The sequence below is a fragment of the Cyprinus carpio genome, chromosome B11, assembly GCF_018340385.1.
Source record: "Cyprinus carpio isolate SPL01 chromosome B11, ASM1834038v1, whole genome shotgun sequence".
Classification (NCBI taxonomy): domain Eukaryota; kingdom Metazoa; phylum Chordata; class Actinopteri; order Cypriniformes; family Cyprinidae; genus Cyprinus; species Cyprinus carpio.
Window position 1 is genome coordinate 5830291 of NC_056607.1, and position 13713 is coordinate 5844003.

Here is a 13713-nt window from a genome sequence, read left to right on the forward strand (position 1 = left end):
CAATCGTGACCATCACCCGACACCAGGTAATGACCGCATCCAGAAATGCACAGTTGATACAAGCAAGGCGCAAAGTCGTCTTTACAAAGACACACCTGTGAATGCCCTTTTATGGAAAAAGCTCTTTTAGCGTGTTTAACCGCACAGGGGAGATGGCCACCTGCAACAAAAACAGGGGGTAGTGCAGCCTGATGTGTGCAACCCACTCAACATGGGAAACCACCCCCGCTGAAGCACCATACCACCAACACCAAGAGCTTGATCAGTCTTCTTCTCTTAGCAGAGTAGTCAGGAGTAAAACAATGTGATCACTCAGCTCCAAAGCGAAAAGCTGGTATGCGTTGCACCTGCTGCCTAATTAAACTCGCGCCATGATCAGCGGCAGCTGGATGCAATCATCACATGCCAATGTGCATTGGCTCATTTAGTTACACTCAAAGTGGACTAGAGCTTAGCCTGCTAGCTTAGCATAGCACTAACTTGTTAAGAAAAGCTCTTTTGATTTGTTAGAACATAATATCACCATATCATGTTTTGGATCAGGCTTGAGGAAAGGGGACAGAATTCTGTATGTACACCCCAACAAAAGCTATAATGCTAACAAACAACTCAAAGTAATATTTTTCCAGCTGATAAATAATAAAATACGATGGCCAGTCAGAATCCACCTGACTTTAAAGAACAGGATTTAAAGTGGCAGATGATAAATAATAAAAAGAACATTGTCGCCAGTTATTGTGAAAAGCACTAATATAGTTATTGTAATAGTTGTCTTTAAAATGATCATGCTTGGTATTAACAGATCTTTACAAAATTATTATTCGAGGCCTTCAGGATTGGTTTCATATTAAAAAGCAGCACATTAGCATTTAACAAGGAACTGACTAATTTCACATGCAGATTTGGGGAGGCTTACCAGACATGTTTTAACTTGTCTTAATACATGTCCATGCTTTGAAGTGATCCAGCGAGAACACATTATGTGTTATGAGAAGGTCAGGGAGGACAACCCTACTGAAAGCCCAACTTGTTCAGTGAAATCAAAACACTGTTTGATTCATTTGCACCCCTTGAATACTGAAATCAGAACTATGGAAACCTGAAGAACAGTGTTGATGTGATTTCATCACCCTATGTGGAGGGGTTTGGTAGATATAGCCCAGCTGACCTTCAGTACTGCTTTTCACGCTCACGTTAGCCATGGTCATGCTGCTGTTTCTGGTGCTGTTGAAACTCATCCCAGCCAACTGTAAGTACACTGAATAATATCAGGAGCTGAACTACTTGTTTTTTTGCCTACAGCCTTATCTTTGCAACAAAGCAATGTATTGCATTTTACAGTGTTTAAGCATATTAAGTGTTTACTTTTACTTAGTATATGGATGAATGTCATGATGCATATCTTTGCCCTGAAATGAATAGAACTTTGTGATGATGAGCATGTTCTAAATGCATTAATTAAATGTAATTTTAATACAGGGAGCATATATATTTATATATATATATATATATATATATATATATATATATATACTATATATATATATATATATATATGTGTGTGTATGTTTGTGTGTGTGTGTGTCCACCAAATGTCCCCACAAGGGTAGTAAAACCTAAAATCTTTGACATTGTGGGGACAGACCTGCAGTCCCCATGATGGACAAAAAATATTAAAAATAGTAAATGATGTTTATCTGAAAGTGTAACAATGCAAACAGGTTTTCTGTAAGGGATAGGTGTAGGGTTTGGTTTTGGTTTAGTGGATAAAAAATATTGTTTGGTCAATATAAAAGTAATAGGAGTCTATGGAAAGTCCCCACAAATCACAGAAACAATTGGTGTGTGTGTGTGTGTGTGTGTATATATATATATATATATATATATATATATATATATATATATATATATATATATAGTGCCATCTGGTGCACGACGCAACAGCAAGGGTCCTCCACTTCGTTCTGTCTATTGCTATCCTGGGGGCCGTCTGTAGAGTAAGCCCTCTTCTTTTCAGCTCTTTCTCAACTGTTCTTCGCCATGTTTCTTTCGTTCACCCGTGGTTTCTTTTTCCTTGTGGTGTCCATTGCAGGGCTATTCTGAGTAGTGAGTTGGCTGGAATGCAGCAGACATTACCAAGCCACCTCCACCGCATGACTGGACTGACTCTTGCACTGACTTCGCTCCAGTCTTGTCCCTGATGTCGTCATTGAAGATGTTGTTCGGCCAGAAGACTCTGAGAATCCGTCTTAGGCACTTGTTCTGAAAGACCTCCGGCTTTCGCTCGATGGCTACTGTCATCTTCCAGTATTCTGAGCTGTAGAGAAGAACACTCAAGACATTGCTCTTATAGATCCTGATTTTGTTGTGAGAGCTCAGGTTTGTGGATCTCCAGACTGATTTGAGCATGGCGAATGCCTGGTTTGCCTTACTGATTCTGGCATTCACTTCAACATCGCAGTCACCATCTGCTGTCATTTTACTGCCCAGGTAGACAAACTCCTGCATGTCCCCCAAGGGTGTTCCATCTATGTTGCCAGGAGTATTAACCGTGGCATTTTTCCTCATGTCTTCTTGCTGTTGACCTTTAGCCCGATGGTACTGGCTATTTTGCTGAGTTTTTCTATCTTCTGCTGAATGTCCTGATGCTTGTGAGCTAGCAGACCAAGGTCGTCGGTGTAATCCAAGTCCTCCAGAAGCAAGATCAGGCTCCACTGGATGTCTTGATGTTTTCCTTGGGTGACACTACGCAACAGCCAGTCAATGGCCAGGGAGAATAGGATTGGAGACAGGATGCAGCCTTTCCTCACTCCGGTTTCCACCGGAAAAGGTTCTGTCAGCTCACTGTTGTGGATGACACAACACTCAAAGCTCTCGTATAGTGACTGGATAACGTTGACCAGTTTCTTCTGAATGCCATAATGTTGTAGACTCTTCCAGAGTGATGTTTAAAAAACGATGAGCATGAGGTATAATGGCCTGTTCCATTCATGGGACTGTTCTAGGATCTGGTGTAGAATGAAGATGCGGTCAATGCATGACCGTCCTTTCCTGAAGCAAGCCTGTTCTTGCCGAAGGATGTAATCCACCACTGCTATGATGCGCTGCAGTATGATACGGCTGAAGATCTTGCTGGTGAGAGAGAGTAGGGTAATGCCTCACCAATTTTTGCAGTCCTCAAGATCCCCTGTCTCTAGGGTGACCATATGCGCCGTTCATACGGGACACGTCCCGGCCAGGATTTTAATATTGCCTAAAACATCCAGGTTTTGGCTGTTTGCAGGTCCTACCTGTCTCTTTCTCCCAAATGTCCTGTAGGATGCACTGAAGGATCTGTGGCATCTCCTGTACAAGTCCAAGTTAGCTTGTGAATGGTTTTATGCTAAAGGGTGTTTCACCGATGACTAGATCGTTCTGTTCACAGAAGTCAATGAGCCTTTTCCCGTTGTCAGTGCAATCTCCAACTCCATGCTGACCCATAACCTTCTCTCTGCCTGTGTTTTTGCTGCCAACCTTTGTATTGAGGTCTCCCAGTTGGAGGTGCTGTCTGTAATGTGCTGTAGATCTGGTCCTTTGCGTACTTTGAGTTCAGCAACAGGCGTTCGTTAATGGGGTTCCACTCCAGCAAAGTATTGGTGTACTTCTTGTTGATGAGTAAGGCCACTCCTTCTTGGTGAACATCGTCCTGTCTACCTGACCAGATGATCACTTCCCCACTGCTCAGCTTTTGTTTCCCCATTTTTATCCATCTTGCCTCCGTGATTCCAAGTAGGCTCAGATTGTATCTGTTTAACTTGCTTACGGTCTGTGCTAACCTGCCGGCTTGGTGCAATGTTCGTACATTCCAGTTTCCAACTCGCACGTGGCGTTTTGGCGTCAGGAGGTCAGCTACCAGGCTGAGGACGTCCTTTCGGCTTTGACCCTCATCCTTCATTAGTCCAGTTGCACACCTCCCTATGCCGGGTGAAGTTTTTTTCTTTGCTGGGGTTCCGTAGCAAAAAGGTTTTTGCTGGGTGAGGTTGTTAACCCTATTCCCAACCCTCTTTCTTTCTCAACTGGGCTTGGGACTGGCTATGGTGGAGAATATATATATATATATATAATCATGAGCCTCATGATATCTGAAGGTACATATGTAAATATATTTAAAACATTTTTTAAATTAGGGAAAATTTGATGTACAGTCATATTTAAATCTTAACTATATTTAAAAACTTTTTTGTAATTAGGGAAATTTAATGTATCAGTCACATATATTAAGGAAATATGTTCATAGTTTTTACTTATTAGTAATACCAATAACATTATTAGAGTCATTACATTTAAACTCATTAATCATTAGAGTACACGACTAGAATTTTATACTTTTTTTTTCCTTTTCTTTATCGTGAACATTCTTAATGTTCATAAATATCATAAATCAGTAACCACTGCTGCATACTACCATTAACAAACTCCTTTGTAACCAATAAGAAGCCTTTATTGAATATCAGGCTATGTATCATTGTCCTTTCACTGTCACCTTGAGTTCTGAGATGTTTTTAATGTTTTTTATAATGTTTTTCAGGTCTGGACTTTGTTCAGGGGCGCATTGTTGGCGGATATACCCCCTCGCCAAATTCAATCAAATACATTGTATCATTACAGAGCTCAAACGGTCAGCACTTCTGTGGCGGATCTCTTGTCCATAAGTCCTGGGTGCTTACAGCTGCCCACTGCAATATTGGGTGTGCGATTTTTCACCTTTTCTTTAAATAAATTCTCTGCCTAACAGATTGTTAATGAGACTTACAGGATGTACAGTATGGCAGGAGACTTGATGGCCAAGTCTGTGGGTGAGTCGAAAGCCAGAGTAAAGCAGACAGACACTAAGGACGCACACTAACCTTGACCCTTCATCACCATGTGGGACTTAATGAATGCTGGCTTATCTGCAGCTTGGCACGGATGAGGCTGCTATAACAGCGAAGAAATACTGTTATTCAACTCATGTCCTCTACAAAAGAGTCACTGTGTATAACAAGAAATCAGATATCAAGCATAACTATCTGTTTCTTCACTGTTGCTTACGTATGTGTTAGAATATCATCCCATTTTTTTCAGAGGGTCTTTACTGTATTCTTCTTTGTTTTTAAGATGGATCAGATGATGGTGGTGGCTGGAGACTATACTTTAGGTGCTTATGAGGGGACAGAGCAGTACTCCAAGCCTCTGTTGCTTAACCTGCACCCTCAGTACAACAGGAGCACAAATAATGCAGATATTTTGCTCATACAGGTATGGCACATCTAGTGAGTGAATAAGAAAGTACTGCTTCAATCTGGTCACTTATCATGGCATTCATGGCTTCAGTTGTGACAATCTAATATAAAGAAACAACATAGCTAAAAACGTTAAAATAAAAAATAAAAAAATACATTAAAATATTTTCAAAACCTTACATCCTGATCATCCAGTAGGAATTTACATTACAGACTTTTCTGAACCTTTTGATCAACCAATCAGAGTCAATTATTTAAATTATATAACATTTAGCTGAGGCTGTGTCTGAAATCACATACTTTCTAAATAGGTACTTCTTTTGAAAAATTAGTTACTTTTTCATGATCATTAAAATTACATTCTATATGATATTAAGGTGTGTTGTCATCTGGGTAGATTCCACTTACTGATGAATTTGGACATACAGCTCGCATACAGTTTTTCAGCTACTGTATAATAGGGAAGTATGCGATTTTGGATGCAGCCTGGGTCTTGAATAATTTAATCATTCATTCAACTGATTTGTTCAAAATCACTGATTCGTTCAAGACAAATTACTGGATGTCTCTGACTGAAAATCTCATGATGAAATAAATGTTTTCTCCAATGCTTGTTGGCCACAATTATTGGCACCCCTAGAAATTCCTAAGACTAAAATATCTCTGAATTCTATTCCTATTACATTTTTAACACACCAGGGTGACTAGGAGCATGAAATTGTCCAGCCATGACTTCCTGTTCCACAGGATTTTATCCTCCATCACAAGGTGTAAAACCAAGGAATATGATTCTGATGTGTACAACAAGATTGTAGAGCTTCACAAAATAGAAAGTGGTTGTAAGAAAAGGGATAAAGCATTGAAAATCCCCATTTCCACGATCTATATCACCCTAATGCACGGTGAGGAGGAGGCCAAAGCCTCTCCAAGTATCACAGCTGGAGAATTGCAGAGATTAGATGAGTCTTGGGGTCAGAAAGCCTAAAAAATATTAAACAGCCCCTACATCACCACAAGTTGTTCGGGAGAGTTTCAAGAAAATCTCATCCAAAAACAAACTCCAGCATATTCAGTTGTCAGACATGACTGGAACTTCAAATGGCACTGGATTTTATAGTCAGATGAAACTAAAAATAGAGCTTTTTACCACCAGATGGGTTTGGTGCAAACAGGGATAAAATAACCCCATGCCCACGGTTAAATATACTGCTGGATCTTTAATGTTGTGGGTCTTTTGTGCCGGAGGTCCTGGACATCTTGTTCAATTCAATTCAATTCAATTCAAGTTTATTTGTATAGCGCTTTTTACGATACAAATCATTGCAAAGCAACTTTACAGAAAATTAAGTTTCTACAATATTTAGTAATAGCTTATCAGTGGTGGCTGTCATTTCATGTGCATATAGCAGAAATGTTCAGAAAAATCAATAAAAAGACGTAAACAAACAGACGATTAACACTATTAACAGCAATTATGCAATCAAACTTATAGCAAAATGTGGTAGTTCTGTATGTTGTCTCTGGGTTAGCATCATCTGAGGTCCTCTGAGGGGCTGGCATCATCTCTTCTCAGGTGTTCTGGATCCAGACTGGAGCTTGTGTAAATCCTAGTTACCACGGGATGTAAATCCCGTGGCAAAGCAGAGAAACAAATAGAGACATAATTAGCGTAGCTGCTGTTCCAGCCAAGTAAAATTTAATTCGTTTAACCCAAGCTAAAGAATAATAATGCACATTTGATCAGATATAACTACAGTCCAAAATTATGAGATGCATTATTTGAATGCTTGGCCAAAGAGGTGTGTTTTTTAATCTAGATTTAAACAGAGAGAGTGTGTCTGAGCCCCGAACATTATCAGGAAGGCTATTCCAGAGTTTGGGAGCCAAATGCGAAAAAGCTCTACCTCCTTTAGTGGACTTTGCTATCCTAGGTACTATCAAAAGTCCAGCGTTTTGTGACCTTAGGGAGCGTGATGGGTTGTAGCGTGGTAGAAGACTAGTTAGGTACGCAGGAGCTAAGCCATTAAGGGCCTTATAAGTAAGTAATAATATTTTGTAACTGATACGGAACTTAATAGGTAGCCAGTGCAGAGACTGTAGTATTGGGGTAATATGATCATATTTTCTTGACCTGGTAAGGACTCTAGCCGCTGCATTTTGGACTACCTGTAGCTTGTTTATTGAGGATGCAGGACAACCACCTAGCAGTGCATTACAATAGTCCAGTCTAGAGGTCATGAATGCATGAACTAGCTTTTCTGCATCAGGAACAGGTAACATGTTTCGTAGCTTGGCAATGTTTCTAAGATGGAAGAATGCTGTTTTTGTAACATGGGAAATATGATTTTCAAAAGACAAGTTACTGTTTAATATAACACCCAGATTTTTTACAGTAGAGGAAGTAACAGTACATCCGTCTAGTTGCAAATTGTAATCTACGAGATTCTGTGTAATGTTTTCTGGTCCAATAAGTAATATCTCTGTCTTATCTGAATTTAATAGGAGAAAATTATTGGTCATCCAATCTTTTACATTTTTCACACACTCTGTTAGCTTAGATAATTTAGAAGTTTCACCTGGTCTTGTTGAGATATATAGTTGAGTATCATCAGCATAACAGTGGAAACTAATCCCGTATTTTCTAATGATATTACCAAGGGGCAACATGTATATTGAAAATAGCAGAGGACCTAGGACAGATCCTTGTGGCACTCCATATTTTACTGGTGATAAATGAGATGACTCCCCATTTAGATAAACAAAGTGGTAGCGATCGGACAGGTAGGATCTAAACCATCTTAAAGCCTGCCCTTGGATACCTGTATAGTTTTGTAATCTATCTATGAGTATGTCGTGATCTATGGTGTCAAAAGCAGCACTAAGATCAAGTAAAACTAGCAATGAGATGCAGCCTTGGTCTGATGCAAGAAGCAAGTCATTTGTAATTTTAACAAGTGCAGTTTCTGTGCTATGATGGGGCCTGAAACCCGACTGAAATTCTTCATAGAGATAATTTTTTTTGCAGGTAGGAGCACAATTGAGCAGACACAACTTTTTCTAAAATTGTAGACATAAATGGAAGATTTGAAATGGGTCTGTAATTTTTGCCAGTTCACAAGGATCTAGTTGTGGTTTCTTAATAAGAGGCTTAATAACCGCCAGCTTGAATGGTTTTGGGACGTGACCTAAAGATAACGATGAGTTAATAACATTGAGAAGCGTTTTTTTTCTGCTACAGGGTAACAACTCTTTCAGTAATTTAATGGGTACAGGATCTAATAAACATGTTGTTGGTTTAGATGCAGTGATAAGTTTATTTATCCCTTCCTGTCCTATATGTGTAAAGCACTGCAGTTTATGTTTGGGTGCGATAGATAAACCTAAAGTATTAGACGCTGTAGAATCTACATTTGTTATTGTATTTCTGATGTTATCTATTTTATCAGTGAAGAAATTCATAAAGTCATTACTATTTAACTGTGAGGGAATATTTAGATCGGGTGGCGTCTGGTTATTTGTTAATCTAGCCACTGTGCTAAATAAAAACCTTGGATTGTTTTTGGTTGTTTTCTATGAGTTTGTGGATATGCTCGGCCCTGGCAGTTTTTAGAGCCTGTCTATAGCTGGACATACTGTTTTTCCACGCAATTCTAAAAACTTCCAAGTTAGTTTTTCTCCATTTGCGCTCAAGACTACGAGTTTCTTTCTTGAGAGCGTGGGTATTACTGTTGTACCATGGCACAGTACGTTTTTTCTCTAACCTTTTTCAATTTGATGGGGGCAACAGCTTCTAATGTATTAGAGAAGATAGTGCCCATATTGCCAGTCATTTTGTCTAGTTCATGTGTATTTATGGGTACACAGAGCAGTTGAGATAAATCAGGCAGGTTATTTGCGAATCTGTCTTTGGTGGCTGGAACAATAGTTCTGCCCGGACGATAACGCAAAGCTATATAGTTGTTATTATTAATACGCAGAATGCACGATACAAGGAAATGGTCAGTAACATCATCACTTTGAGGTACGATATCTATGTCAGTAATATCGATTCCATGCGATATAATTAAGTCTAGCGTATGATTAAAACGATGAGTGGGCCCGGTGACATTTTGCTTTACTCCAAAACAGTTTAATAAGTTAGTAAACGCAAGTCCTAATGCATCATTTGTATTATCAATATGAATGTTAAAATCTCCGAAAATTAGCACTTTATCAGCGGTAACCAACAGGTCTGAGAGGAAATCTCCAAATTCTTTTAGGAATTCTGTATATGGCCCTGGTGGTCTATACACAGTAGCCAGAGAAAGGGATACGATAGATTTCTTTTGCATATCTGACAGTGTAACATTAAGCATAAGTATTTCAAATGATTTAAACCTGTATCCTGTTTTCTGGGTAACACTAAGAATATCACTATATATGGTTGCAACACCTCCCCCACGACCAGTCTGACGGGGCTCATGTTTATAACAGTAGTTTGATGGAGTAGACTCATTTAGACCAATATAATAATTTGGTTTTAGCCAGGTTTCAATCAAGCAGAGTACATTAAAACTATTATCTGTGATCATTTCATTTACAATAACTGCTTTGGGTGTGTGTGATCTAATGTTTATGAGCCCAAACTTTAAAAATTGTTTTTGTTCATTTATTTTACGTTTTTCTGGTTTAGTCACGATAAGATTTTTTCTAGATCCTAGATTAAATTTAAATTTTGACCTCACTATTCGGGGAACAGACACAGTCTTAATAGATTGGACAGCGCAAGTACTTCTATTTAAGTGGGTAGAACAAAAGCCATTCATAGCAGTTATTTGAGAATTGGCTTACTAGTCAAATGGAGCGTAGAGTCCTGGAGATGTTGTCCGACAGCAGTCCTGCTCCGACTCTGCTGGGGTGCAGGCCATCAGCGCAAAAAAGCCTAGGTCGCTCCCAGAAAAGATTCCAATTATTAACAAAGAGCAGTTTCTGTTCTTTACACCATGACAATAACCATTCATTTAAAGCAAAAGTCTACTGAACCTTTCGTGTCCTCGTAGATACGTGGGCAGCGGTCCTGACACGATGATCGTCGCCTCGGGCGTCGTGCTGCGAACCGTCTCGATCAGGCTCCTGAAGTCCCTCTTCAGCGTCTCCGTCTGCCGCTGCGTGGTGTCGTTAACCCCGGCGTGAAGCACAACCGCTCTGGGGCTCTCGTCGGCCTTCAGGATCGCGGGTATCTGCGCAGAAACATCGAGAACACGAGCACCAGGGAGACAGTGAGTGTGCACTTTACCTTCGGCTAACGTAGCACGGACGTGTCGGACGATGGAGTCTCCGACGATCACAGCGTCGCGTTCCGTCTCGCGGAGGGGAGAGAAGCGGTTCCGTGTGGAGATCTCGAAGACCGGAGGGGGAGAAGTCGTCGCCCGGGGCCTGGCTCGCGTCCTCCGCTGGCGGATGCACCCAGGGTCCGTGGTGTCCCGGCGCCGGCGTGAAGGACATCTGGGCAGATCGCGTCCTGGGTGCACCGGGCCTGTGCAGAGAAACACACGGGGTGGAGGTGGTGGGACTGTTAGCAGCGCGCTGTATACTTACCCTGGACTTGTGAGCGTCAGCCCGGGAGGTTTCCAGCGCGGCTCTCCGCTCTCTCAGCTGGGACTGCCTCTGCTCCAGGACCCGAATCTGCTTCTCCACGGCCTCCAGCTCGAGCTGCACCGAATGCAGCTCGAACGTGTCGTCACCTGCACTCAAAGGTAGACAAACATCCGCCATTAAAGCAAGTAACAGTGAGTAAAGCAATTGTAATGTGTGTGAATAGAGTATTAGCGATGCACTCGGGTTTAGCGACAACCACACTGGTGATGCTAATGGGCTATAAGCTACTAGCGGACTCGGGAAATCAAAATAAAACTAGTGATAACAAGGCGCTCTGATTGTTTTTGTTGTAGAATACGATAGAGGATATATTCACACGTTATAGAAACGAAAATGATGGTGTATAAAATAGATTTCAACAATAAAAAATAGAAGATAGAGAATAACGTGACGGAGCTCAAACTAGAGGCATACGACAGCAACAAACAGGAAGTGACGTCAAGTGTTCAGATGCATGGCATCATGGATTCTATCAAATACCAACAGCTAAAAAATCTAAACCTGACTGCCTCTGTTAGAAATCTTATAATGGGCCGTAGTTGGATCTTCCATCAGAACAATAATCCAAAACAAACACAAAAATGTGTCAATGAGCACAAAATGAAGCTTCTGCCATGGCTGTCCCAGTCCTCTGACCTGAACCCTTTAGAAAATGAGCGGGGTGAACTGAAGAGAAGAAGCATCAACATCAAGCTGTGAATCTGAAGGATCCGGAGAGATTCTAGATGAAGGAATGTTCTCTGTTCTCTTGTCAGGTGTTCTCCAAACTCTTCAGACATTATAGGAGAAACTCTGAGCTGTTGTCATGGAAAAAGGACATTGGAAAAATTGGGTCCCAGTAATTGTGGCCAATGTGAACTAGAGAAAACATTTATTTCATCATGAGATTTCCCCCTCACTTTCCATTGATTTACTTCAATGAAAGGTTAGAATTTTGTTGGTTTTTTTTTTTTTTTGAATGAAAGATCAGAAGGATACAATAAAAAATACACATTTATTTTCACAGCCACCTTTGCTCATATTTACCAAGGGTGCTAATATCAGTGGAGGGCACTTTACATCAGGATTGCATTCAACAATGCACACTTCTACTATACAGAACACACTTTTGAAGTGCTTATTCAAAAGAAGGACCTACTCATTGAATCATTCATTCAACACATTTGTTCAAATTTACAGTTTCTGTCTGAAATTAGTCACTAAAACACTGTTTACAATGAAACAGCAAGTAACACATTGTATTAAACAAAGTATAAAGACTGAAATAGTATTTTCTTTCTAAATGTACTCCAATAATCTTTTATTTACTCGTTATACAATGTAAGTTACTACTGAGTTCGATATGATGTAAGCTGTGCTTTTATATCGACTCTGATCTGTATGCCTGTTTCTGGATGTGGGTTCTTTCAGCTTAGTGCGCCCATAGAGCTGAACAGGTACGTGTCCCTCGCCCCACTCCCCAAACAGAACGCAGGGCTGCTGGCGGGCAGGGTGTGCCAGGTGTCTGGATGGGGCTCCATCAGCCACAGCGGAGGTTTGATGCCCCTCACCCTGCGTACAGTCAAACTCCCCATTGTCTCCACCTCCAAGTGCAACAGCAGTAACTCCTTTAGTGGAAACATCACAACAAACATGATCTGCGCTGGGTCCAGCACAGGAGGAAAAGATGCGTGTAAGGTAAAGTGGAAAAACACTAGTGGTAATGGCCAGCTGACATTCTCTGTTACCCATGATTCAAATGCTCTGTAAGGATGTTGGCGTTTTGTTGTTCCAGGGAGACTCCGGAGGGCCGCTGGTGTGTGATGGACGTGTTTATGGCCTGGTCTCTTGGGGAAATGGCTGTGGAGATTCTAGGTTTCCAGGGGTTTATACGGCTGTGTCCAGGTTCCGCAGGTGGATTGACCAGACAATATACAACCCATATTCACAATGCCTTAAGTCAGCCGGTCTTTTCAGCAGGGAAGACTAAACTTCTGTGTGCTTTCTCCAATACTTGCATTCATATTCAATATTTGTACCACATCTTAAATTATTATGTGGTTCATCTGTGGTTGAAATGACAGTGATAGAATATTATATTTGACACATTTTCCTAATAAAATAATTTATGCACACTAAACACTTTTGTATAACTACAGAATTACAGCTGAAATTATACACTATAGAAAACTCAATTCATGAATAGTAATTGTCTTAATTTTTCTTTTTTCTTTTTTTTGGTTTGTTGTTAATTTTGTCTTGATTTAGTAATTGTCTTAATTTTTTTACTCACAATACTTCCTATATCATGGAGTTTTCATCATATTAAAAAATGACTGTGACGAGTGGGGTGCCGACAGCCGTGGGAACGGGCCGGGAAGTGATTGGGACGACGCTGCTCCAAGAGTCCCACGGAGGAGCCGCTACAAAAGAGGGTGAAGGACCAGGCTGGGTTTTATTTTGTGTTTGGTTTTTGTTTATGCGCGGCAGTCGCCCGTGAGGGGCTGTCGCGCTGTTTTGTATTTTATTTTGTCATTAAAGATTTATTTGAATGTTCGCCGGTTCAATTGTCTTAATTTTTCTTTTTTCTTTTTTTTGGTTTGTTGTTAGTTTGCGTACCCGGGAGTCTGCGCTGCCGAAGTCGCCGGACGCTAGCAGTCTGGCGCCGTGGACGGCGGTGGCGGTGGAGTGAGTTGCCGGGGACGGACGAACTCGCTGCCGGCCGCCCGTGATGTGGAGGGGCGGCTGCCGTCCGTGAGGGAGCGGAGGAGTCGCCGCATTCGCCGCCATTCGCCGAGGAGGAGCAGGGAACGGGGGACTCCTGCCGGCTGCCGGA

At 41.1% G+C, this 13713-nt stretch overlaps 1 protein-coding gene across 1 annotated transcript; it reads left to right on the plus strand.

Moving 5' to 3' along the window:
* Positions 1-1167: 1167 nt before the first annotated feature.
* On the plus strand, positions 1168-13090 carry LOC122138803 (trypsin-3-like; the record flags this gene model as incomplete). The annotated part of the gene is made up of 6 exons (XM_042733424.1): positions 1168-1249; positions 4568-4731; positions 4775-4852; positions 4966-5277; positions 12309-12575; positions 12673-13090. Coding segments are annotated over 6 exons (1098 nt in total), but the record flags the coding sequence as incomplete, so codon positions are not given.
* Between the last annotated feature and the right edge of the window lie 623 nt (positions 13091-13713).